The sequence below is a fragment of the Lactuca saligna genome, chromosome 9 (assembly GCF_052625555.1).
Source record: "Lactuca saligna cultivar CGN05327 chromosome 9, ASM5262555v1, whole genome shotgun sequence".
Taxonomy (NCBI): domain Eukaryota; kingdom Viridiplantae; phylum Streptophyta; class Magnoliopsida; order Asterales; family Asteraceae; genus Lactuca; species Lactuca saligna.
The window spans coordinates 192,426,274-192,449,956 of record NC_136425.1 but is presented as its reverse complement, the minus strand read 5'-3'; the positions used below and the strand labels follow the sequence as shown (position 1 = coordinate 192,449,956).

Here is a 23,683-nt window from a genome sequence, read left to right as displayed (position 1 = left end):
TTTAACACTTACTTCAACATCACGACAAAACCACATAACTTGACATTTGGTTTCACAAAAGATGAAATTTTGTAGCTCGGTATACATGAAGACGAAGTTGTGGAGGAAAAGAAGAAACCATGGCATCTCCAAACACGAGTTCCAAATGACCTACATTGACATCACCACCTAATCTGCCACTTGTTCATCGGCTAACATATGAGGCAAAGAGTACTTAACCTGAAGAGAAATCGTTCCCTTGTTCACTACAAATTTAGCCCTTGTGATGACCCAATACCCTAGGCTTTCTTGTGGGCCCCGTTTCATCTCCGTTATATCCACAATCTTTAATAAATTCAGCATCATCTTCGTCGGGGTTTCTCGAAAAATATTGAACCGGGTGTGTGGCATGACCTCCTCGAAAAAAACTGAAGATTCTGACATTTGGCCCGGAGACTCCCATTCCGACCTCCTTGCGGTGCAACCAAGTACTTCTGAGAAGCGGAGGCATAAAAAGAGGACTTTTTTAACCCTTGATCTTTAACATGTTGCTGGGCCCCGTTTACGATTGAGAAGATTCCGTATTCGGACTCGATCGGGGCGGTGCAGACGTGGTTATAGTTTTTCCCTTGGACCTTTTCGTAGAATGCACTGTTGTAGGAATCGGAATTGAAGGTTCCAATTTCGGATACGGAATCTTCTATTTGGAAGAATTTTGGGACGCTGAAGAGGTATTGGAGGTGGATCTCTAACTGATGGTTTCTTTCAGGATTGAGGTAAATCCGGAGTCCTGTTATGGGTATCTTACCTACATCAACCTATTTAGAAACAGTAAATGATCAGGAAGTAATTTCCGATCATCGGAATCCCAATTAAGTTCTAAGATTAGGAAATTACCACACTGGTGTTCACGTAGAGCTGGTCCCAAAAAAGTTGAACTGTAAAGATGTTGTACTTTGATGCTCATGTTGTAGACCAACAGACTGCTCACTGAAGGTAGGGGCCCATCGTCTCGGTAGCTGGAAGTCCAGAAACCGACAGAGCTCTTCCAATGGAGGTTTATCTGTAAACAACCTTAAACTTATAATAATTTCAACTGATATCAACATAATCTGGGAAGAAGGGTAAAATGGTCATTTGCTCACAGCATAAATAGAGACTTATGGCATGACTTAAGTATCCACTTCCCCTAACACCATTTAGCAAAGAGGTTATTGGAACGAAGGACATTGTGATCACATCTGGTTTAGATTGTACTGTTTGTAACCACTCGTTATGTTGTAGGTTCCTGTCATCACTCCCACCTCTCCTTCTGCAAATGCTTAAAAGATTATGCAAATAATTGAAATGACCAGCGATGATATATATATATATATATATATATATATATATATATATATATATATATATATATATGTAGTGTTATACTTTCGATCTTTTTCTTATTAGGAAAGTGTAATTTGAAAAATCTACCCAATTATTACTTTTAAACTGCTATGTATGTGTATGAAATTTCTCTAACTGGGCAGATTTCCTGAAGAACAAGGTTATAATTGATGGGTTTTGGCCATATGAACATTCCTATGTGCACATACAAACCCTAATGCTTGGATCTAGGTTTCTCTAATTGAACATGCATGAATCCAAGACTTCTAATGGTTATTCTATCATAATAACATTGAGAAATTAGAGTTATAAGTTTACCTTGAATCACTTGCTTGATCTTCTTGTCCTTAGAGCTTTAGAGTCACAATTGTCACTCCTCTATTGGCTTACAAACACCAACTAGCAAGAGGATGATTTGAGAGAGTAAGGAGGGACTTAGAAATCGGCCAGGGTTCCTCTAGTGACAAGGGTGACGATTTCCATGACCCCTAGGGTCTATTTATACTTGTAAGGCTCCTAGGGTTTCACCTTTAAACCCTAATTGGATAACTTAGGCCCTAAGCAATCCTAATCCCCTTCATGATAAGCCTTGGACGGATTTTAGGTCTATCTTAAGCCCCTAAAATCGTCCACCCCACTATCCATAAGGGATTATAGCCTAAAGTATAATTATCATACAGTTGACAGTTTATGCCCTTCTATTTAATTAATCTCCTTAAGTCACCAAATTAATTCCTAATTAATTTATGACTTATATTAATCAAATAACAATATTATTATTCCTTATAATATTTCTTCTCTCATTGTAAATCATCCTATCAAGTTGCTATTGTGAAGGCAACCCAAAAGGACCATGTTCAATCGGGTCAAGTACTTTCCAAATATAGTTGCAGCCTTAGACACTATTCCAACAATAATAGTAGGAAATAAAGGTAAGATGCTATAATAAGCAAATCAATGAAAGTATGTTGCCATATTTTTTGCAGTTAAAACCAAGACAAATGATCATAACCATCTAAAGAATAAACTACAAATAACAAAAGTACCTCATCAATTTGAGAAATGTGTTCAGAGTCCAAAAATCTCTTGTCTGCCATTTCATTTAACCTTTTCTGTACATCATCAGGTTCAAGGGATGATGCATGTTGCTGTTTCATATATATTACATCTTTTCCACCCATTTTTACACCCACAATTATATGAGTGCCAAATTTTTTGATAAACCTGGAAAAACAAAGAGAACAAGGAAAATAGATAAATAATTTTATCAGAGTTATATAAACAAACAAGACAAATACAAATTTAAAGGCTTTTCATACGAGAATGCTGCAACTTTGAGTTAATTGTTTCAGACTTGCACAATATAATGGTATGTTGTGTTTTTTTTTTTTTTTTTTTATGTTTTGCACAACATGGGGTAAAAATCTACTAAATGGTCATTTAAAAATTGACTTCCCGTTATTAAGGCATTGTAATTTTAATTTTTTTCTTTAATACCCAATTATTATTTAGTAGTGAAAATTCACTTGTAGTTGAATGACATTGCGATAGATGGGTGGATCTTTTAAAATACAAACATGTTATAGTAAACAAATCAATGCAAGTACATTGCTATTTCTTGCATTAAACCCTTCCTTTAATGGGCATAGTATTAGCTCCTCCAAATCTTACTTCAAGGAAGAAAACAGTCTTCAGCATTGAAAGATTTAAGTGTATAAAAATGTCTGCGCCTCACCTTGCTAACAAAGCAGGCTCCCATGAAGATGGAACAACTTTCTTGATGTGATCACAAAGAACCATGTGAGATTCTTCTAATGCAACAGTGTACAAAGAGAAGGAAACACCATCAAAAGCTAGGGTTTTAGTACTTGATGCATCTTTCGACCATTTTCCAGAAAACTCAAACATTGAATTGAAGAGGCCTGAAGGAATTTTGCCAAATAATGATAATTCCTGATTGAATTGCTAAGACATCTTGCATACAAAAAATGCAGAAACTTCTATCATTTATGTGGCTAACCAATCATTTAAATTGTTTATACTTAACAGTTGCATAGCAATTAATGATAGTTTCTTTGGTATGTATTTATGCATAAATGTGTGTATCGCAAAGCACAAACCAGTAATCATACATACTTATAAAGTTAGCATTTTTTTTTTAATCTCATTCATTTGAAGCCCCATTTTTTTAACTTCCTCAAACCACATTCATTTGAAACTCCCTTTTTTTAACTAATGCAACTCAAAAGTTTTCTTAATTATGATTTAACACTCAAAAATTTTATAACTTATATTATGTTTATTTAGCATTTAGTGGAAAGTTTACTATAAAAAGATCAATCTTTTGTGTCTTTTGTGTTATATAAAATCTTACATGTATGAAGGATTTGAAGATATTGTGATTCAAAAGTTTTCATATAATTGAACCATTCATGATCCAAATATAATGATTTGAAGAAATGGGTTATGTCGCATCGATGGTAATTGTAATATGATTTTTCTTTCAACCAAAACAAATGAATCTTTTATATTCTTTCTTTACATTCAGTTTCTCATTTAATCTTTATATGTCATTTGTGTGTATTACTTAATCTTGAATGTTTTGCTTGGAATATCTTTCCGATTCTTCTTTTTCAAGGAAAATATTTTGATTGCAGGTTAGTGAAGAATTGTCATCAAGTTTCTATGGTTGAATGGTGGTAAATGAAGAAAGAAAATTCATAAAATGGATATTTTTTTTAGCAAAGTTGACGAATGTTAGTTTTTTCTTTTGATTTAAATGTATGCATATGTAACATCTTTATATTCAACCACCTAATGCTCTTATTTATTTGATTGTAGTTTTTCTATTTTGATTATGTTTATTTTCTATTTTTTTTGTTGGGTTATCCTACACAACATATTTAAAAAACAATTAACATAATTTTGAACATTTGATATGTAATTATGAAAAACTTATCATGATATGTTCTTTATATAAAAGTAACTTATCCATATGACATTTACGAATATATATATATATATATATATATATATATATATATATATAATGTGATTTGTTTAACATGTATATGCACCTATGTATGTTATACATTTATAATTAAATACCTTTATGTTTAATAATTAAAAGGATTAAAATGATGCATCAAAACTAATTATTTAGACGAATATAATAATAATAATAATAATAATACTAATAATAATAATAATAATAATAATAAATATACATTTCCAAGTACCGCATTCATTTGAAACTGTCGCTACAACTCAAGAGTTTTCTAATTTATGTATATTTATTAGTTACAACTCAAAAGTTTTTAACTTATGATTATTAATTAGTAATCACTAATAACTTTTTATTTTCCTTTCTTTTATATGGTTGTAAAGTTTTGCTCTCTAAAAACATTAATGTATTGGAAGAGATTTGTGATTTAAATATGAAGAGTTAATATAAATGTTATAATAGATGTTTTAGTGTTTTTATGTTATTAAAAGTTATTTATTTTTCATATTTTTTATTATTTGTTGTGTGTGTGTGTGTGTGTGTATATATATATATATATATATATATATATCTTTTTTAATAAAAATGTTATAATAAATGTTTTTCTATTTTCATGTTACTAAAAATTACAGTTCATATTTTTGTTCATACGTTTTCTTACCTGTTATATTATCATTCATTTGATATATAATTAACACAATTTTAAACGGTTAATAAAATTATCAATTAATTGTATATATCACGACTTAAAAATAAAACTATAATATATAATAAAACTAATATGTTAACTATATGTTTGCTTTACTACTAACAATCTTAAATATTACTAAAAGAGAAACTTTATGACATCATCTTAAATAATCTGGACCATTGATTGTATTTCAATCTTATTTTTTCCACCCTTAGATCAAATTGCTGACATCATCTTCCCCATATGGAATGTATTTAATTCCAATAAATGCTTTCCAATCATCAATCAATAACTTACATTCGTTGAAATTGAATGTATTTAATTCCAATAAAAGTTTTCCATATTTTACATCTTGAATTTTCAGTTATGAAGATTTTAATATGATCAATTTTAAAAATATATTACTAACAAATCATTTCAATCAAGGTCTTAATATCAACCATTAATATAAATCCGTTTATATTAGTAAACCAGTAATATAAAATCTTTTTTATTAGGAAATCATTAATACCGAAAAATCATATTCAAATTATCACATACATATACGATTCATCATTGAATCCGCGACTCACATTTATTTTCAATCGTTTCTTTTCTTCAAATATTCTCCTACAACATCGTTAATATTGCTTATAACTTCCATCATCATTCTCTGCTATCAACATTCACTCTTGTGCGCTAGAAGGTCAGTACCTTCTTTCGCTTTTTATATTTTTTTTCGATCATTTTTTGTTCCTATATCAAATGTATGTATTCATATATTTTGATTTTCTTTGTCACAAATTACATAAAATCAGTTAACTACTTTTCTGAAACTTTTCAAATAAACATGAAAAAGTATTAGGTACCTTTAACAAAACAAAAATTAACTATCCTAGGAACTGACATTAATTACGAAAATGTTACTTTTATATATTAGAGATGATTATGATTTTTTTTTAATTTTTATGTCATAAGAATCCGGTTAATTTTGGCATGATTTTAAAATATCATTGAAATTATTATGTTTTTATATATAATATCAACCTACTTTTTTTTTTATATCTTCGTATAGTAACAATAAAATTTATTAATTTACACAACAAATATAAATATTTCAAATTTTGAAATATTATTATATCTTACAAAATACAACTCCTTCCAAAATAAATTTTCGTCAGTAATTTCATCCATAATTTCAACAAATTTAAATTTGTATTTTCTTTATATATATATTTTTTTAATGATCCTGATTTTTTTTCTCCAAAAGTATATCAAACATTTACGTTTTAGATAATGTTGTCCTATTATAATTATTATTTTCCAAAAATATATCCGTTTAATGAGGAATTTGATATAATAAAGGAAGTGAATGTTAATTAAAATGAGATATATATTCCATAATTATTACATGAATTTATTAAAAAAATTAATATCAATGTGTAAATATTAAACATTTTTAAAGTGAAATTTCAGAATACATACAAACGATAATGTTGTACAATGAAATATAAAATTGAATAGACTGAAAAAAAAACACTATTAAAGCAGTCAATCTTGAAAATAACATAGTTATGAAAAATTATAAAGTAGGATTGAAATTATAAGATATTAGGAGATTTGTAAAAAGTACATTTAGTAAAAGCGTTACGGTTATTAGAAAAAATAAGACTGTTAAGATTAGTGAAAATACAATATATAAACTAAATTATCATAATAGTAATGAAATGTCATTATTTGATATTTCATATAATTGACAGATATATCAAATTAAATTGATATACTAAAATTATTCAAAGTTGCACCAAAACTAATGCAAAATTTTTGCGAATACTAAATAAATAAGAACAAACATAAAAGCTAGCATTTATATTTATAATCAATTTAAAATAAATCAATCATGATTTAGAAAAGAATCTCCATTGATGATATACTAAAATTAAATATATATAACATTTAACATTTTATAAATTATATTACATAACTTTATTTGAATAAATAAAATAGTTGTTAATATTTAATGCAATAGAAAAAACGGTATATTGATTGTCAATATATGTTTAAATTAGGTAACATTATTATGCAATGAACGTCTAATTATATTGATTGTCAATATATGTTTAAATTTGGTAACATTATTATGCAATGAACGTCTAATTAAAATGCTTATAAATATATAAATATCATAACTATATAAGACGAGGAAAATCGTTCAACTAATAAAACAAAAAATAATGTCTACAAGGAAATCTTTCAATGATTATATATATTTATCGTTTTCAATGTATTTTCTACATATTTCAATAATACCAATAACCATATATATTTTTTTATAATCATTATACAATATCTACAAACGATTATATGTTTTTATGCGTTTCCCGCGTTTAACGCGGGCTATAATCTAGTTTATTTCAAAGTAAAAATATTAAATAATAATTTAGTAAAATTTATTATTTTAACTATAGAATTTTATTCTCGGGTTTCCATGCCAGATGCATAGTAATTAATGTTGATTTTTTATTTTATATGCATTGCACAAGGATTAAAAAAAAACAGTAAAACTATCCATAATCCATACCAGCTAAAAAGAAAGAGGATTAGAAAGAAGTCGCCTATGTTCGCCTTCATGACATTTGATGGATCGATTGGGGAACATCAGGGAGTAGAAGTCCACCAGGAAGCACAATGTCTCTGCATTCGTCCTCCTCAATTTCTATCAAACGGCAATTTCGATATGGATTATTACCAACATCTGAATCATAACGACGTTTGCGATACTTAAGCCTCACGCCATATCATAACCACATCCAATTGACTGAATCGCAACATTTGCAGCTTCAGCAGCTGGAAGCTTAAGCGCCATTTTTAACTTCAATTTCTCAAAAGAAAAATCTACAAGTGCATATCAACCAGTGCTGGTGACGATCGATACACCCTAGATGGTAGAGCTGGATGTGAAGCCTACGGGATTCAGATTCAGGGGATTTAATAAACAGGAATCCACCGTCAAACCTCCCTCTCTCACTCCGACGACCTAACTTGTCATCGTTGTCACTGCTATCTCCAAACTTGTTATTGTTATTCTCAACATCAAGCAATGGAGCCTCATTGAAAGTCAATGAAAGTCATAGGGCGGCTGAAAGTTATTCTATAATGTATTAATGATGGCTAGGTAGTGTTGACTATTCAACACGTTGACTCACATACGATTTCACCACCTATGACCTAACCCAGACAATTGCATGGAAGCCTCGCCTCCTGCACTTGCATTTGCTTCCATCATTTCGATTTCAGTTTTGTAATTACGATCTGATCAACAAACAATGGAGGCCTTTCTGGGAGAGAATCAACATCTTAAAATCAAACTGGAAGAGATAAAATCGGCTACCAACAACTTTGATAACAACAACGTTATTGGAAAAGGTGGATTTGGGAACGTGTACAAAGGAGTACTCTCTCACTCTGAAGGGCAAACCATGGTTGCTTTTAAGCGTCTAGATCGTAAGCTTGGGCAAGGAAACCCTGAGTTATTGAAAGAGATCCTGATGCTTTCCCGTTACACACATGAAAACCTCATCTCTCTTCTGGGATTTTGTGATGAAGATGATGAGAAGATCCTTGTGTATGAGCATGCATATCACGGAAGCCTAGATCGCCATTTAAGTGCCAATACCCTCACATGGTGGAAACGTCTCAAGATATGCCTCACAGCTGCAAAGGGACTCTGCTACCTTCATGATCCTAAAGGGACAGAACAAAGAGTTATCCATCGGGATATTAAAAGTTCAAATATTCTACTAGATGAGAGTTGGAATGCTAAACTTTCTGACATGGGTTTATCGAAGATAGGTCCTGCTAATCTGCAACACAGCTTTCTTGCCACCAATGTTGTAGCTACGTATGGGTATATAGATCCTCTGTATATGGAGACTTACCTCGTAACGAAAAGAGTCGGATGTATACTCATTTGGCATGGTTTTGTTCGAAGTGCTGTGTGGGAGACTCTGCTATGAATATAACAACGGTCATTTTATGAGCTTGTGGCCAATGTGGAAAAAAAGCTATGAAGAGAAGAAACTAGATCAGATTATCTTTGAAGACCTGAAGGAACATATGAATCCGAGTTCACTGGAAACATTTTCAGGCATTGCTTATCGATGTTTGCAGAAATCTCGTGAAGAACGTCCAAAGATGTCTGATGTTGTGGAAGAACTTGAGATTGCACTTGATATTCAAAAGACAGAAGGACCAATGGACTTTGAAGAGATGATTGAAACTGCAGTAGCTCCTCATGTCTACAAATCCAAAGAGGAACTACAGATGCTTCTCTACAGAGGAATGTTGGTTAACGGGGGCAAAACGGTAATTAGCTAGCTCTATCAAAATTGTGAATTATAAACTGCTAATTTAAGGAATTTATACGATTAAAACCAAGTAGTATACATTTCAACAAACAGTGATTGCTGAAATGTACTCATATCCTAACTTGATGTCTTTTAACGAACAGTGGTTTCCATTAAACAAGAATGGTGAACATTGTGAAATGATATCCGCAAAAGTATGTTTGATTCCTATTCTCCCTGCATCTCCCAGATATGCATACAATGGTCTACAACACAAATCAAGGTTAGCTGTCATCCTCCTTTATGATTCTAGCTTTTTAGAATATTCATCAGTATGTAATATTAATTGTATCCATTGCTGCATCTTCCTGCAGATTTCCATTAGACAACAAAAATACCACACCATTATGTTGGAGATTCAAAATGAATGTAAAAGCACAATTTTTGTCACCACATATCACATATGCAGTAAACCTTGTGCTCGGTGTTGACTATGAAAGTATGGACCTTTTATTCCTCAATTACAATTTGGCTGAGGAGACATACTATTCCACTTCATACAAAGCAGATGAGAGAGAAGATGGATGGTTCACGACTGAATTGTATCAGTTTACTAGCACCAAAAAAAGTGCTGATTTTGATATAACTTTTGATTGCCGAGGACATCCGTTGATTGTAGAAGGCATCGAGTTCCAGCCCATCGAGAGAGTAAGCCTAAGCCAAAAAATATTGGTTTATTCATTTAGATCATTTCGTTTATGTTTTTCTTGTGTTTCAAACATTCTTGGAAAATAAAGCGTATGTTTTATTATAGGTGGATCATCATCAACTGTTAGAGGATGAGAAGGTGGATATGCCAGAGACATATTGGGAACAAAGGTTGCCAAGTGATTATGAAGATATACTCAAGTCGTCCAAAAATAGTCTACAATGGACAACAAACAAGGAACTCTACTCTATTCTTCGTAAAGGGTTCCCAATCAATAATGGTGAAGAGGTATATCATGTTATTATTTTTTATGATATTCATAAACACAATGTAGCTGTTGTCATTTGTTAAGCATATGAACATTGTTCTAGCTACTATAATTTCAAAAGAAATACTTAATTACACAGTGGTTCTCACTTGCAAACAATGGGAAGAAATGTCATATGGTTCCAGCAAGAATGGCTTTGCGAAAATTAGTGTGGAGATGGGGGCCTTCACGTGAATCAAGGTGGTAATCCACTCGTATAAATTCCAGTTACCTAAAATGACTTAATGACCAATATTTCTATTAAAACACAATATGTCTTGTTGCAGATTTAAAGAAGTGGCTTTTTGTACTCAACAATCCTTTTCAATAACCTGCACTTCCAAAATGTTGTCACCTCATACAAGATACGCATGCTTTCTTGTTTACAACATACAAACCAAGAACCCTAACGTTGGGCAAGTTGTGGAAGTGAGTGATCAGAGTTGTATCACAGAGAGTGGAGAGTATGATCCACATCATATCCTTTTATTTTTGCCTGAGACCCCAATTATTAGACAACAGGTTAACGACAACACCAACAACATACACAACCCATTAAAGAGAACCAAAATGGAAGGTGTTCCACAACGTAGGAATGATGGTTGGTTGGAAGTGCAAGTATGGAAATGCCAAACTGGTGCTACTACTAGTGAAAATCCTTTGTTTGATCTTTATTTCAACATTAGGTCTTTTTCGAGGATTGCAGAGCTCAGTGTGCAAGGCATTGAGTTTAAAGCCATATAGATTTTTTTTATAGTATATGATTAGAATTTGGAAATGAATTAAGTGTAACGGTTCGATTTTAAGCATATATCTCACAAGATATCTTGAAGAGATCTTTTATCTGATAGATTAGGAAACTTGTTGTATTTAATTATCTTTCCTATTTTCTTGTATCTTTATGTGTATAAAATATTAATATAAGATTCTCCTCAAATGTGGTGATTTCTATCTAACCTTCCATGGTATTGGCTAGGCCTGTCGAAAAAACCCGAAACCCGTTCTACCCACCCGACCCATTCCGAATTCGGGTAGAATGGGTCGGGTAGAACAGGTAACGGGTTTCAACATTCAGGTAATAGGCTAACCCGATAATAATATACGTCAGGTTTTAGGTATGAATATTTATTTTCGGGTATACCCGAATTCATTTTTTAAATAATATCAGATATATAATGCAGTCACGTACGTACACTTCAAATAAAACAAAACCCTTCGTTTCCTTCTTATGAACGATGGCTCGACAGTCGACGCAAACTTGCAAAGGGAATACGACGTTGAAGCTGAAGTCCTGAACCATCATCACAATTCTCAGTTTCTCACTATCGCACGGAATGAAATTAAAAAAAGTACATAATATATTATAATGATTTGTATTGTTATTATGTATGTACTTGTTAATTGTATATAGTATTTTCCTACCCGATTCTTTATTAAACCAACCAACGTGTAAAAAAAATAAAAAAAATTATCAATAAGTGTCATTTAAGAAATTTTCGGGTATACCCGATAATTACCCAACCCGACCTCAAACCCGAAAACCCGAATTACAATATAGGTCGGGTATCGGGTATTATTTTCTTAAGGAAATACCCGTTCTGCCCGACCCGTTCTACCCGAAACCCAAAATTTTTACCCGTTCAACACCCCTAGTATTGGCCTAACATGATCCTTCCTTTTTACCTAATCGTCGGTAACTCCCTCTCTTTAACATGGCTCTCGGCAACGATCTCACCCTCCCTCTTTCTACTCTCATAGATTAGGAAACTTGTTGTATGTAATTATCTTTCCTATTTTCTTGTATCTTTATATCTATAAAATATTAATATAAGATTCTCCACAAGTGTTGTGATTTCTATCCAACCTTACATGGTATTGGCCTAACATGATCCTTCCTTTTTCCCTAATCGCCGCTACCTCCTTCTCTTTAACATGGCTCCCGGCAACGATCTCACCCTCCCTGTAACAACCCGTTATTTCAAGTCAGTAAAAATCGAGTCCTGTAACCTCTTTGAGAAAGGAATTAGAATATCATCGAAAAATGAAGTATTCAAAAACTCTATTTGGAGTACACTATGTGGTAGTTATCGTCTTAAGGTTTCCAAACATATAAATAACACAAAAATCTGAGTTATAACGAAGAAGTTATGATCATTCTAAGTTTTCCGACAAAAACCGGCAATACGAAGTTGCGTAAAAACGCAAAGTTTCAATAAAACACTTTCCGATCTTAGGTATCTAAATGAAAGTCGTAGATATCGTTAAACTACAAACATGCATAAAAAGAACGCTCAAATCGGACATCGTATGAATAAGTTATGAATTTTTAAAGAAATTCCTTAATCACGTCATTTTAATAAATAAATAATAAAAATAATTCCGGAATTTGCCAACGGAATCTAAATGAAAGTTGTAGATCGTAGTCTCACCTACGCGGGGATATAAAGAACGTCAAAAACGGAGTTCGTATGAAGGAGATATGAATTTTCGAAGTTTGATAAATAATTTATATATAATTTTTATTAAAACTTCGGTATTATCCGAAGGGGCGTCAGCGTCCTCATCCGAGGTACGCGCTGCGTACCCCTGTACGCCCCGCGTACCCGAGGAACTTGGCCTCAAACCGTCCACGTCGCCCTATGCGAGGCATCCGACCCGCCCGTCCGACCCGCCGTCCCATCCGACCCGACTGCCTGAGCCGTCCCATCCGAGGCCGAGGCAGTCGAGGCTTCGGTCATGCATGACGTACGCGTACGCGCTGCGTACGAGCGTATGCCCCGCGTACGAGGCCTCTCAGGCCCCCCTATAAATAGCATGCGAGGGTTCCCGGGAAAATGGCTCATTCTCTCTCCTTTTTCTTGCGTTTTACCTCGTTTTCCGTGCTCGCACTACCCCGAAGCCCTAGTCATTTTGTGCAAGTCCCGAAGGTCGATTTTACTCCCGAGGAATCCCGAGAATCCCGAGGAAAATCCATTTCCCGAGACGAAACTCTGCCCGGTTTTCCATCTTGCTATCTTCAAACTTTCAAGTGAGTTCATACCCCTTTGAAACACACTTTAAATACATTTTAAATGCTTTTATACTTCTTTAGGGGGGGAATACAAGTAAACATACGGTTATTATCGTATATTTTATAAAGTTTCACTTAGCTTGTTTTACCGAATAAATCACTTGGAACTCATTACTATTATGGAAAACTCTTGTCATACTTTGTGTGCATTAGACTTATACAAAGTATATAACGATTTCAAAGTACCTTTCATTGTTAAGTCGTTTTATACATTCTAAAAACTTATGATTTTGCTTTGTCAAACATTGTGAAAAAGGATAAACTTTGCATAGAAAACTATCACTTTAATACGGGCTTAGTTGAGAATCCATGAGACGTGTATATCTTCAAACGTTACTTTTCTTTATTAGAAAGTAATGCTGCAAGTCCTGTCTATAACCAGAGTCTCCCGTTCGGAGAACGTGTCAAATGTGTATAGATCTATACGAGAAGTCATGATCCCGCGCCCTGACTGTTAGCTACAGTCCGTCTTTTGGGGTGACAGTTGTCATAACGCTGCGACGCCTGAAGAACGTCGTTACAGGCATATTATGTATAGTATGGTTATAAAACGAGTAAATTACACGAATGGTCCCTATGGTTTAGGGTAATTTGCACGTTTGGTCCCCAACTTATTTTTTTAACTCGGAAGGTCCCTACTGTTTGTTTTTGTTACACGCTTGGTCCCTATCTTACCTAAAAAGACTATTTTGCCCTTGATTTTTTAATTTATTTAAATAAACACACTCCCAACCCCACTCCACTTACCTTACCCTACCTATCCCATCATCTTTCCCTAATCAAATAATAGTCTTTTTAGGTAAGATAGGGACCAAGCGCGTAACAAAAACAAATAGAAGGGATCAAACACGTAACAAAAACAAACAGTAAGGACCTTCCGAGTTAAAAAAGTAAGTTAGGGACCAAACATGCAAATTACCCAAACCATAGGGACCATTCGTGTAATTTACTCTTATAAAACTCATCGGATATACAATTATTATGGTATTATGCTTTTATGAACGAGTAGCTATTAAAACTATTCTTCATCTAAAAAATGCGATCTTCGTATAGCTTTATTATATAAAACTATGACACAACTTTCGAGAACGTCGGTTCCTTGCGATTTTCGGTCTTAGAGACTGCCATTTAGGTTAGGAAAATAAGGGATTTTTCCTGGTGCATTCATTTACAACTTATAACACGAACATTCATATGCATTTCATACTTTTATAAGAAAATAAGGGTTTTTCTTGGGAAACACAACAACTCGTATCTCAACCATTAGGGAAAATATGAGATTTTCTGGATTTAATACATTCACTTTCAACAAAACAAATCACAACTCTTTACATTTGAAATGCTGCGTTTTCTGGAAAAGTATACACCCATTTTGGAATAGCGTCCAATTTTTCTAAACTACTTATGAACTCACCAACTTAATTGTTGACACTTTTTCTTTGAAATAACTTGTATTCTCAGGAAACCGCTAAGCAGGTTGAGAATCAACTTTTGGGATTAACGCGTTGGCGTTAATTACTTCTTTTGAATGATGTTTATGTATTTATCTTTTGAACATGTAATGAATACAACTATGTAAACATCTTGGAAACTTTAATATATATGGTGGTGTGTACTTTCCTTTCTATGAATTGTTATGATACTGAATATGACGTCCTCCGCCCCCGAACGTTTCCGCCGTTCTGGTTTGGGGGTGTGACAGATTGGTATCAGAGCTTTGTTTATAGGGAATTAAGTATATCAAAACCATTCCTTTTTGATATACAACTATAAACTGAACTGGGCAAAAACACTCTGAGAAAAATTCATACTTTTGAAAGTAAATCTAAATAGTTTAAGGTAAGCATGCACTCATTTTATACTAATAACAGTTTCATAGTAAATAACTTTAGAAGTATTATAAATAAGTTGTGCAGTACAGGTACGCCTTGGGACATGTAATCGGAACTGGGAAGAATATAGCCTGATCAACTATATTTTTCCAAGAGCCGACTAACGTATGCCAAGGAGTGTCTGCAATGGACAACAAATTTAAAACTTACCAAAAGCATATCGCTAAAGAATACTAAGGGAGTATTCGAGTGCCGTCGACCATTGAACTTAAGGGTAAGTTTCATGTGCTCTAGCTTATAGTAAATTTTTAACTCTATTCTCGTACAGTCTAAATGGCGGGATTCCATCACCCCAATGATCCCTACTACCCCAACCAAGGTAATGGAGGGTGGATCGAAGAAGATCCTGAAGAAGACGAAGAGCCTATAGAGTTGGAGGGAGGGGATGACTCTGGTACGGATTCGGAGCCAGAAATTATAAATCCACCAATCCCACAACCTCCCGTTCACGTGAGGAACTTCCAAGGACCCACTCCAGTGTGGGGAAGTCACCTCCATCATTGGAGCCAACAACAAAGCTTACGCCCTCCCTACGGCATGTACCGAGACTTCTATGATGTGAGAGGCAGGGGATCAGCCGACCGAGCACTTCCGGTCATGGTTGGCAAACTCGCTAACCAGTGCTATCAATCCGGAGTGCAAGCCAACCGAATCCGAGAGGTCAACGTGGAAGTACAAATCCATACGGCCGATATCAACCGCCTATAGTTGTTGCAGAACGACATCCACATTCGCGCCGAAGCATTTCAAGCACAAGCAAATGCGGCCTTCGCAGAATTAAGAGAACAACAAGCTGCGTTTGATAGACGCCTCATGGAGTCGAAGCAGTCCGACACGGAGTCGAGCTCCAAACGCAAAGCGCGCCGCAAGTAGTACTTGCCCGACTCTCAAATTTTGTTATAAATTAGGACTTCGGATAAAAGTATTATTTTCTTTAAATTCTTCTGTAATCGGAGGCCTTTAGAAAGGCCAAGAACTTTTGTCTAGACACCGCTGTAACACAACTATATGTTTAATATATATAAGGATATACCCCTTTTCTTGTTGTTGTTAATCATGCGCAATTCGTTCAATTCATTGGTACATCTATTCAAACTTTACTTTCAAGCTCAAAACATTGTGTCGGTCAAACCCAACTTCTTAGAACTATCAGAGGTTAACTCAATATCATTTAACTCTGAACTGCCAAAACTTATAAATTTCCCATTTTTCTTTTGGCAGCACGATGCCTCCTCGTCCAACCCTAAGGCCTAGGCCGGGCACGACACCACCACCACCTCCACCACCAACTTATGATCCAGCCATGGTCCAGGCTGCTATCACGGTAGCAGTAACTGCAGCCCTCTCGCAAATAAACTCCCGCAGAAATGGAGGGGCGGGAAGCAGCACGAATCATCCAAATCATGGCACTGGTCATGGCCAAGGAAGAGAATGTACTTACAAGGAGTTCTCTAACGCTAAGCCAAAAACTTTTAATGGAACTGGGGGAGTCATTGCACTAATGCAATGGTTCTAGAAGACCGAAACGGTCTTCGAGATCTGCTCATGCCTAGAAGCAAGCAAAGTCAAGTTCGCTGCTTGCACTTTCGTAGATCGAGCCCTCACTTGGTGGAAAAGCCATGTGAATTCAGTGACGCTCACTGTCGCCAACGCCATGAGTTGGGACGATCTAAAGGTTCTACTACTGGAAGAATACTGCCCAAGGGGAGAAGTGCAAAAGCTTGAGCAGGAGCTCTGGAATCTGAAAATGACTGGGTCTGACCTAGTCACCTACACAGCTAGGTTCAACGACCTCGCTGCACTGTGCCCTACCATGGTCAACCCAGAATCAAAGAAGGTTGAAAGGTACATTTGGGGGTTGTCACCCCAGATTCAAGGGCATGTCCTAGCTTCCGGCCCTGTTACCTACAACAGCGCTAAACGCCTGCCTCACCGACTCATCGACCACGGAGTAAAAACCAGTATCATTTCAACAACCGCAAACCCACCTAGGGAGGCTCAGGGCCAGAGTAGGCCTTGGAACAAAAGGAGGGGACAAACTCTCCAGGAAAACCCCAAGAAACAACAAGTAATAGCGACCCACGCTATGACTGTACCTGTGAACCCTGCCCCCACAAGCTCATATAATGGGAAACTTCCTAAGTGCAACCGATGCAGCTTCCACCACCATGGTCCTTGCCATGATCTTCAATGCACCAAGTGTAATAAGAAGGGACATACAGCCCGCTATCTTCAAACTTTCAAGTGAGTTCATACCCCTTTGAAACACACTTTAAATACATTTTAAATGCTTTTATACTTCTTTAGGGGGGGAATACAAGTAAACATACGGTTATTATCGTATATTTTATAAAGTTTCACTTAGCTTGTTTTACCGAATAAATCACTTGGAACTCATTACTATTATGGAAAACTCTTGTCATACTTTGTGTGCATTAGACTTATACAAAGTATATAACGATTTCAAAGTACCTTTCATTGTTAAGTCGTTTTATACATTCTAAAAACTTATGATTTTGCTTTGTCAAACATTGTGAAAAAGGATAAACTTTGCATAGAAAACTATCACTTTAATACGGGCTTAGTTGAGAATCCATGAGGCGTGTATATCTTCAAACGTTACTTTTCTTTATTAGAAAGTAATGCTGCAAGTCCTGTCTATAACCAGAGTCTCCCGTTCGGAGAACGTGTCAAATGTGTATAGATCTATACGAGAAGTCATGATCCCGCGCCCTGACTGTTAGCTACAGTCCGTCTTTTGGGGTGACAGTTGTCATAACGCTGCGACGCCTGAAGAACGTCGTTACAGGCATATTATGTATAGTATGGTTATAAAACTCATCGGATATACAATTATTATGGTATTATGCTTTTATGAACGAGTAGCTATTAAAACTATTCTTCATCTAACAAATGCGATCTTCGTATAGCTTTATTATATAAAACTATGACACAACTTTCGAGAACGTCGGTTCCTTGCGATTTTCGGTCTTAGAGACTGCCATTTAGGTTAGGAAAATAAGGGATTTTTCCTGGTGCATTCATTTACAACTTATAACACGAACATTCATATGCATTTCATACTTTTATAAGAAAATAAGGGTTTTTCTTGGGAAACACAACAACTCGTATCTCAACCATTAGGGAAAATATGGGATTTTCTGGATTTAATACATTCACTTTCAACAAAACAAATCACAACTCTTTACATTTGAAATGCTGCGTTTTTTGGAAAATATACACCCATTTTGGAATGGCGTCCAATTTTTCTAAACTACTTATGAACTCACCAACTTAATTGTTGACACTTTTTCTTTGAAATAACTTGTATTCTCAGGGAACCGCTAAGCAGGTTGGGAATCAACTTTTGGGATTAACGCGCTGGCGTTAATTACTTCTTTTGAATGATGTTTATGTATTTATCTTTTGAACATGTAATGAATACAACTATGTAAACATCTTGGAAACTTTAATATATATGGTGGTGTGTACTTTCCTTTTTATGAATTGTTATGATACTGAATATGACGTCCTCCGCCCCCGAACGTTTCCGCCGTTCTGGTTTGGGGGTGTGACACTCCCTCTTTTTACTCTCTTACACTTGGAATAGGTAGCTTTGTTCTCCTCTCTTTTAGGCTTCTTTTGTTTTGTTGTAAATATGGAAGGCAAATGTGTATGTTATATGATCTCTCATTTTCACCTTTATGAATAAAAATGCAGAATTTCCCCATTTGGGTATCTCTTTTTCTCTCTTTTTGTGTTTCCCATTATTAACCACTAAATAGAGGTTGTATTTGTTGGGTAAAATCTAGCATTTGGTATCAGGTGCATGCTCAAATACCAACCTCGTGAGATAAGATGATAAGAAACGACAAGAATGAGAAGGATGGGCATATCACATTCCATGTGAAAAAAACATTTATGTTACTTGGGTTATAAAATGAAGGTGTTCATGCAAGCCCAAGGAGTTTGGGATGTAGTCGATCCCAACAAATATTGTTGTAGAAGTGAAGAAAGACAAGATGGCTTTGGCAGCCATCTACCAGGGCATTCCAGAAGGCATGTTGATGTCGTTGGTGGAGAAGCAAACAGCAAAAGAATCACGAGATGCGTTGAAGCCAAGGTTCTTGGGGCAAATAGAGTAAACACAGTAAGAATCCAAACATTGAAGGCTGGGTTTGAAGCTTTAAGCATGAAAGATTCGGAGGTTGTAGATGAATTCATTGTAAAAGTGAGTAACATAGTAAGCAACATTCATACCTTGGTTGAAATTGTTGAAGAGTCGTATGTAGTGAAGAAGCTACTACGAGCGGTGTCATCCAAATTTCTTCAGATTGCTTCAACACTTGAGCAATTTGGTGATCTAGAAGAGATGACAGTTGAGGAGGTAATAGGAAGGCTAAAGGCTCATGAAGAAAGAATGTGGGGTCATGGTGACACTTATGACAAGAAGCTTCTCTTGACTTATCTAGAATGGTCCGAGAGAAGTAAGAAAAAGACAGAAGATGATTCAAGATCCAGTTACAAGTTGCATAAGAGGTGGCAACGTTGGTGGCCGCAGTGGTTGTGGCAGAGATAACTTTCACCAACTGAAAGATGGAAATCGTGATTCATCTAGTAATCAAGACAAGAGTAAAGTGAAATGTTACAACTGTCAAGATTTCAGACATTATGTTGCATAATGTAAAAACCCAAGGCGTCAGAGAATCTTGGAGAACAACTTGATTCAAGAACACAATGAAAACGAACCAACACTTATACTCGTGTCAGTGAGTAGATTGGTGAAGTATTCTTAAATGAAGAAAATGTGCACCCTCGTCTGAAGACAAATGGTGATCAAGAAAATCAATCAAACATGTGGTATCTTGATACAGGAGCCAGTAACCACATGATTGGTCATAGGTACAAGTTTCGCAACCTAAACAAGATGATTCAAGGATACATGAAGTTTGGAAATGGGTTTAAAGTTCGAATTGAACAAAGAGGTTCAGTAGTCTTTCAGTGCAAGAATGGTGAAGAATGCATGCTTCATGATGTTTACTACATACCAGATTTGTGTAGTAACATAATCAGTCTTGGTCAAATTAGTAGAAGGTAGAGATCAAATTCAGATTTGATATGCTTTCCTTTGGGTTCGTGATGCATTTGGAAAGTTACTTATGAAGGTCATGATGGGTTTTAGGCATAACAAAAACAAACTTAAAACTCTTAAGTGTGCATGCAACCTAAAACAGGATCTATGTTTTCACTATTAAATTTATAACTAAGAACATCAAAATAAGAACCCTAGAAACCTTAGGTAATTTTCAAAAAACACAAAGGGTTTACGATTACATACCTTATTGTTATTATATCATATAGGGATGAGCAAAAGGACCGAACCGGCCCGAACCGGACCGGAACCGGGAACCGGCTTCGGCGAAAATCAAGAACCGAACCGGCCCGACGGTTCTATCGGTCCGGTTCTACCGGTTCCCGGTTCCTACCGGTTCTTGTCGTGTCTTCAAATGTTGGAATCGGTCCTTGAAAAATAGCATCATACGGTTCTGGTTTTTGCCGGTTCTACCGGTTCCGGTTATATCAGTTCCGGTTCCTACCGGTTCCCGGTTCAAAAAATCTACAAAAACAACGTCCCGGTCCCGGCCCGACCGGTTCCATCGGGTTCCGGTTCCGGTTCCGGTACCGGTTCCGGCCGGTTCCCCGGTCCATTTGCTCATCCCTAATACCATATAACAATTATCCTTGACTTGTAAAAGATCTGGAATCAAGCACCACAAATGTCGTGCGTCTAATGGCTCACACCCAAGCTAGCAATAAGAAGCATGTGGAGAGAGGAGAGAGGTGGCTTAGAATTTTGGCTATCCTTCTAATTGGGATAATGGCCAAAAATCAAAGTACTAGGAATCCTTATATATTGCAACCAGGAAACCCTAAATAAGCCTAAAATCAATATAATAATGTTATCTTGAATTGGTAATTATCTACCTTCCTAATTATCCTCCAAGGATAATTTGTGACATCCCCATTTTCACAGCCAGAAAAGTGTAACATTCGGGATTTCGGGTATGATAGTTCGTGTTTCAATTTTGAGGATATAGGAGGGACTCGACGAGTCGAAGGTCTGACTTGTCGAGTCACGTCGATTTGGTCATGTGGATTTAATGAGCGGACTCGACGAGTCCAAGTATGGAATCGTCGAGTAGGTACTGGGCAGAGAAAACCCTAAGTTCCGAGGTTGGAGCCTATTTAAAGGAACTTATGACCTTGGATGCGCCCCATATCTTCTGTGAGAAACCCTAAATCGTCATTGGAGCCATGTGAGAGTTCTTATGTTGAAATCAAGTAAATTGGTGGGTTTTGAAGAAGGGGAAGAGCATGATTCAAGCAAGGAACGAGATGGGGGTTGTAGATCTAACATTTCTTTCCTTGGGACTGCTGTAAGAGGTATGATCTTGCATCCTTTTCACCTATTTTTGGTTAGACCTCAAGATCTTGGGAGTTTTAGGGTTTAACTCCCCTTCTTTTGTGATTATCAGCTAAGTGAGACATGATCTGAGGTGGGAAACCTCATATCTAAACCTTGAGAGATTTAGGGAATCCCACTCTTTCAACTTTATTCTGTTTCGTTGGATTTGTGAACCTAGGTTGCCATTTTAGAAGCTATTTCACCAAATAAGACCTTATGAGTGGTGCATGAGCATAAAGATTGGACCTTTACGTGATTATGGAGTATTATAAGGTCAGATCTACAAGTTAGAGAAACAGATCTTACCTTAGAAGATCGTTTGAGTGTTGCCATGGAGGAAACTCGCCGAGTCGAGTCGGGTTGCCCCGCTATTCGTGACCCATGGTAACCCGTCGAGTGAAGGGTTAACTCGACGAGCCGAGAGAGGCCATAGGAGAATTCAAAGGACATGCTTGGACTCGACGAGTCTGGTCAAAGTTTGACCGTTGACTAGAGTTGAATTCAGATGACCTTGGGGTTTTGGTCAAGCTGATTCAAGAGAGGTCAGAGAGGGATAGAATGGTCTTCTACCCATTATTAGGGATGAGAACATGAGAGGATTTTGATTAGAGATGTTATCATTTGATAGGAGGAGGCTAGTTCGGGTTATCGAGCACGAAAGGGTATCCGACATCATGCGAGGTGAGTCTTCTCACTATACTTTACCTTGAGTGGTAGTTATGTGTGACCGGAAGGTCTTACGTGCTTACATTGAGTATTATGTTATCCTATTGTATGTGACATGCTATGCATTATGTCATTGTGATTTATGCTATGTGGAGTTTATAGACCGGACCGAAGGGTCCAACGATTTATGAGGCCGGAAGGCTCAAGCAGACCGGACTGGATGGTCCAACGAGCTTAGGACCGGAAGGTCCACAGAGTTAGGGCCAGAGGGTCCACAGAGTTAGGACCGGAGGATCCATAGAGTTAGGACCATAGGTTCCATAGAGTTAGGACCAGAGGGTCCACAGAGTTATAGCCTCGAGTTGCTAATAAGTGTTGTATGTGGTATTTTGGGGAACTCACTAAGCTTCGTGCTTACCGTGTTATGTGTTATGTGTTTCAGGTTTTCTCAGTATCTTGGGAAGGCACCAGCTTGATGGTACACACTAGTGAAAGAATTATGTTTCGAGGATCCTAGATTATTAAGTAATTAGGAAGAGATTGTGTTTTGTAAACTAAACAAATGATGTTTTATGAAATGTGTATTAAGAATCATATGTTTTTCAAAAGAAAAAAAATTGTCTTGAAAATTTGCAGTGTTACAAAAATATCGATTTGTTTATGCTTTATTTGAAAATCAGAGTATCCTTTTAAAGAAATATGTTTCAGAATTTGTTCCCAAAAATATGATAAAGAATTTATCAAAGCATTTCCGAAGAAATGTATTTTCATTATATTAAAAACCTCGGGATGTGATTTTCAATAAAGATCAAAAGCATAAACAGATACAACATAGGCCTTACAACATGGTCTGACATCTGAATGACACGGGGTTCCCCGGGGTCTTCCATGCAAGTATCACAAAGACAACTAACATACCACATAACACATAATAGGTCGACATTGGTGACTTCGATCCATGGATATAGTGAGAAGACTCACCTCGAATGTAGAGGCTTGCTGAAAAAAAAATCCTTAGATGTTGCCCTGACAACACCTCCGAGCTATTAGATCAAAATAACACCCAATTAGCAATTAGGTTCCATTCTAAGGCCCACCATCAATACTTGGGGTAAAATGACCATTTTACCCCTAACCTAATATACATCAAAACTGAGGCCCAAATCTAAAAGATCCATAAAGGCCCAC

At 35.9% G+C, this 23,683-nt stretch overlaps 2 protein-coding genes and 2 pseudogenes across 3 annotated transcripts; 3 read left to right on the top strand and 1 right to left on the bottom strand.

Moving 5' to 3' along the window:
* Positions 1-8,144, bottom strand: LOC145017300 (MACPF domain-containing protein At4g24290-like; annotated as a pseudogene). Its single transcript, XR_013666462.1, has 7 exons — positions 7,621-8,144; positions 3,101-3,339; positions 2,397-2,589; positions 1,584-1,602; positions 1,125-1,331; positions 877-1,042; positions 1-797 (listed from the first exon to the last, which is right to left on the bottom strand). The product of XR_013666462.1 is annotated as an MACPF domain-containing protein At4g24290-like (transcript).
* Positions 8,145-8,297: 153 nt separating this feature from the next.
* On the top strand, positions 8,298-11,330 carry LOC145013918 (uncharacterized). Its single transcript, XM_078972270.1, has 6 exons — positions 8,298-9,404; positions 9,550-9,668; positions 9,760-10,093; positions 10,200-10,382; positions 10,502-10,602; positions 10,689-11,330. Exons 1-6 carry the CDS (start codon positions 9,015-9,017, stop codon positions 11,143-11,145), a joined length of 1,584 nt encoding a protein of 527 aa, XP_078828396.1. The 5' UTR covers positions 8,298-9,014; the 3' UTR covers positions 11,146-11,330.
* On the top strand, positions 8,366-8,936 carry LOC145017065 (putative serine/threonine-protein kinase PBL17 pseudogene; annotated as a pseudogene).
* A 7,973-nt stretch (positions 11,331-19,303) lies between the features above and the next one.
* LOC145017063 (uncharacterized) lies at positions 19,304-20,461 on the top strand. Its single transcript, XM_078975164.1, has 2 exons — positions 19,304-19,910; positions 20,238-20,461. Exons 1-2 carry the CDS (start codon positions 19,304-19,306, stop codon positions 20,459-20,461), a joined length of 831 nt encoding a protein of 276 aa, XP_078831290.1.
* The last annotated feature ends 3,222 nt before the right edge of the window (positions 20,462-23,683 follow it).

Bases quoted from the DNA above. Each gene is read 5' to 3' on its own strand.
- LOC145017063 (XM_078975164.1), top strand. From the start codon at position 19,304: ATGAAGGTGTTCATGCAAGCCCAAGGAGTTTGGGATGTAGTCGATCCC. The intron at 19,911-20,237 runs GTTGGTGGCCGC...ATCTTGATACAG, and splicing joins GTTGCATAAGAGGTGGCAAC to GAGCCAGTAACCACATGATT.
- LOC145013918 (XM_078972270.1), top strand. From the start codon at position 9,015: ATGGTTTTGTTCGAAGTGCTGTGTGGGAGACTCTGCTATGAATATAAC. The intron at 9,669-9,759 runs GTTAGCTGTCAT...ATCTTCCTGCAG, and splicing joins GGTCTACAACACAAATCAAG to ATTTCCATTAGACAACAAAA. The intron at 10,094-10,199 runs GTAAGCCTAAGC...GTTTTATTATAG, and splicing joins AGTTCCAGCCCATCGAGAGA to GTGGATCATCATCAACTGTT.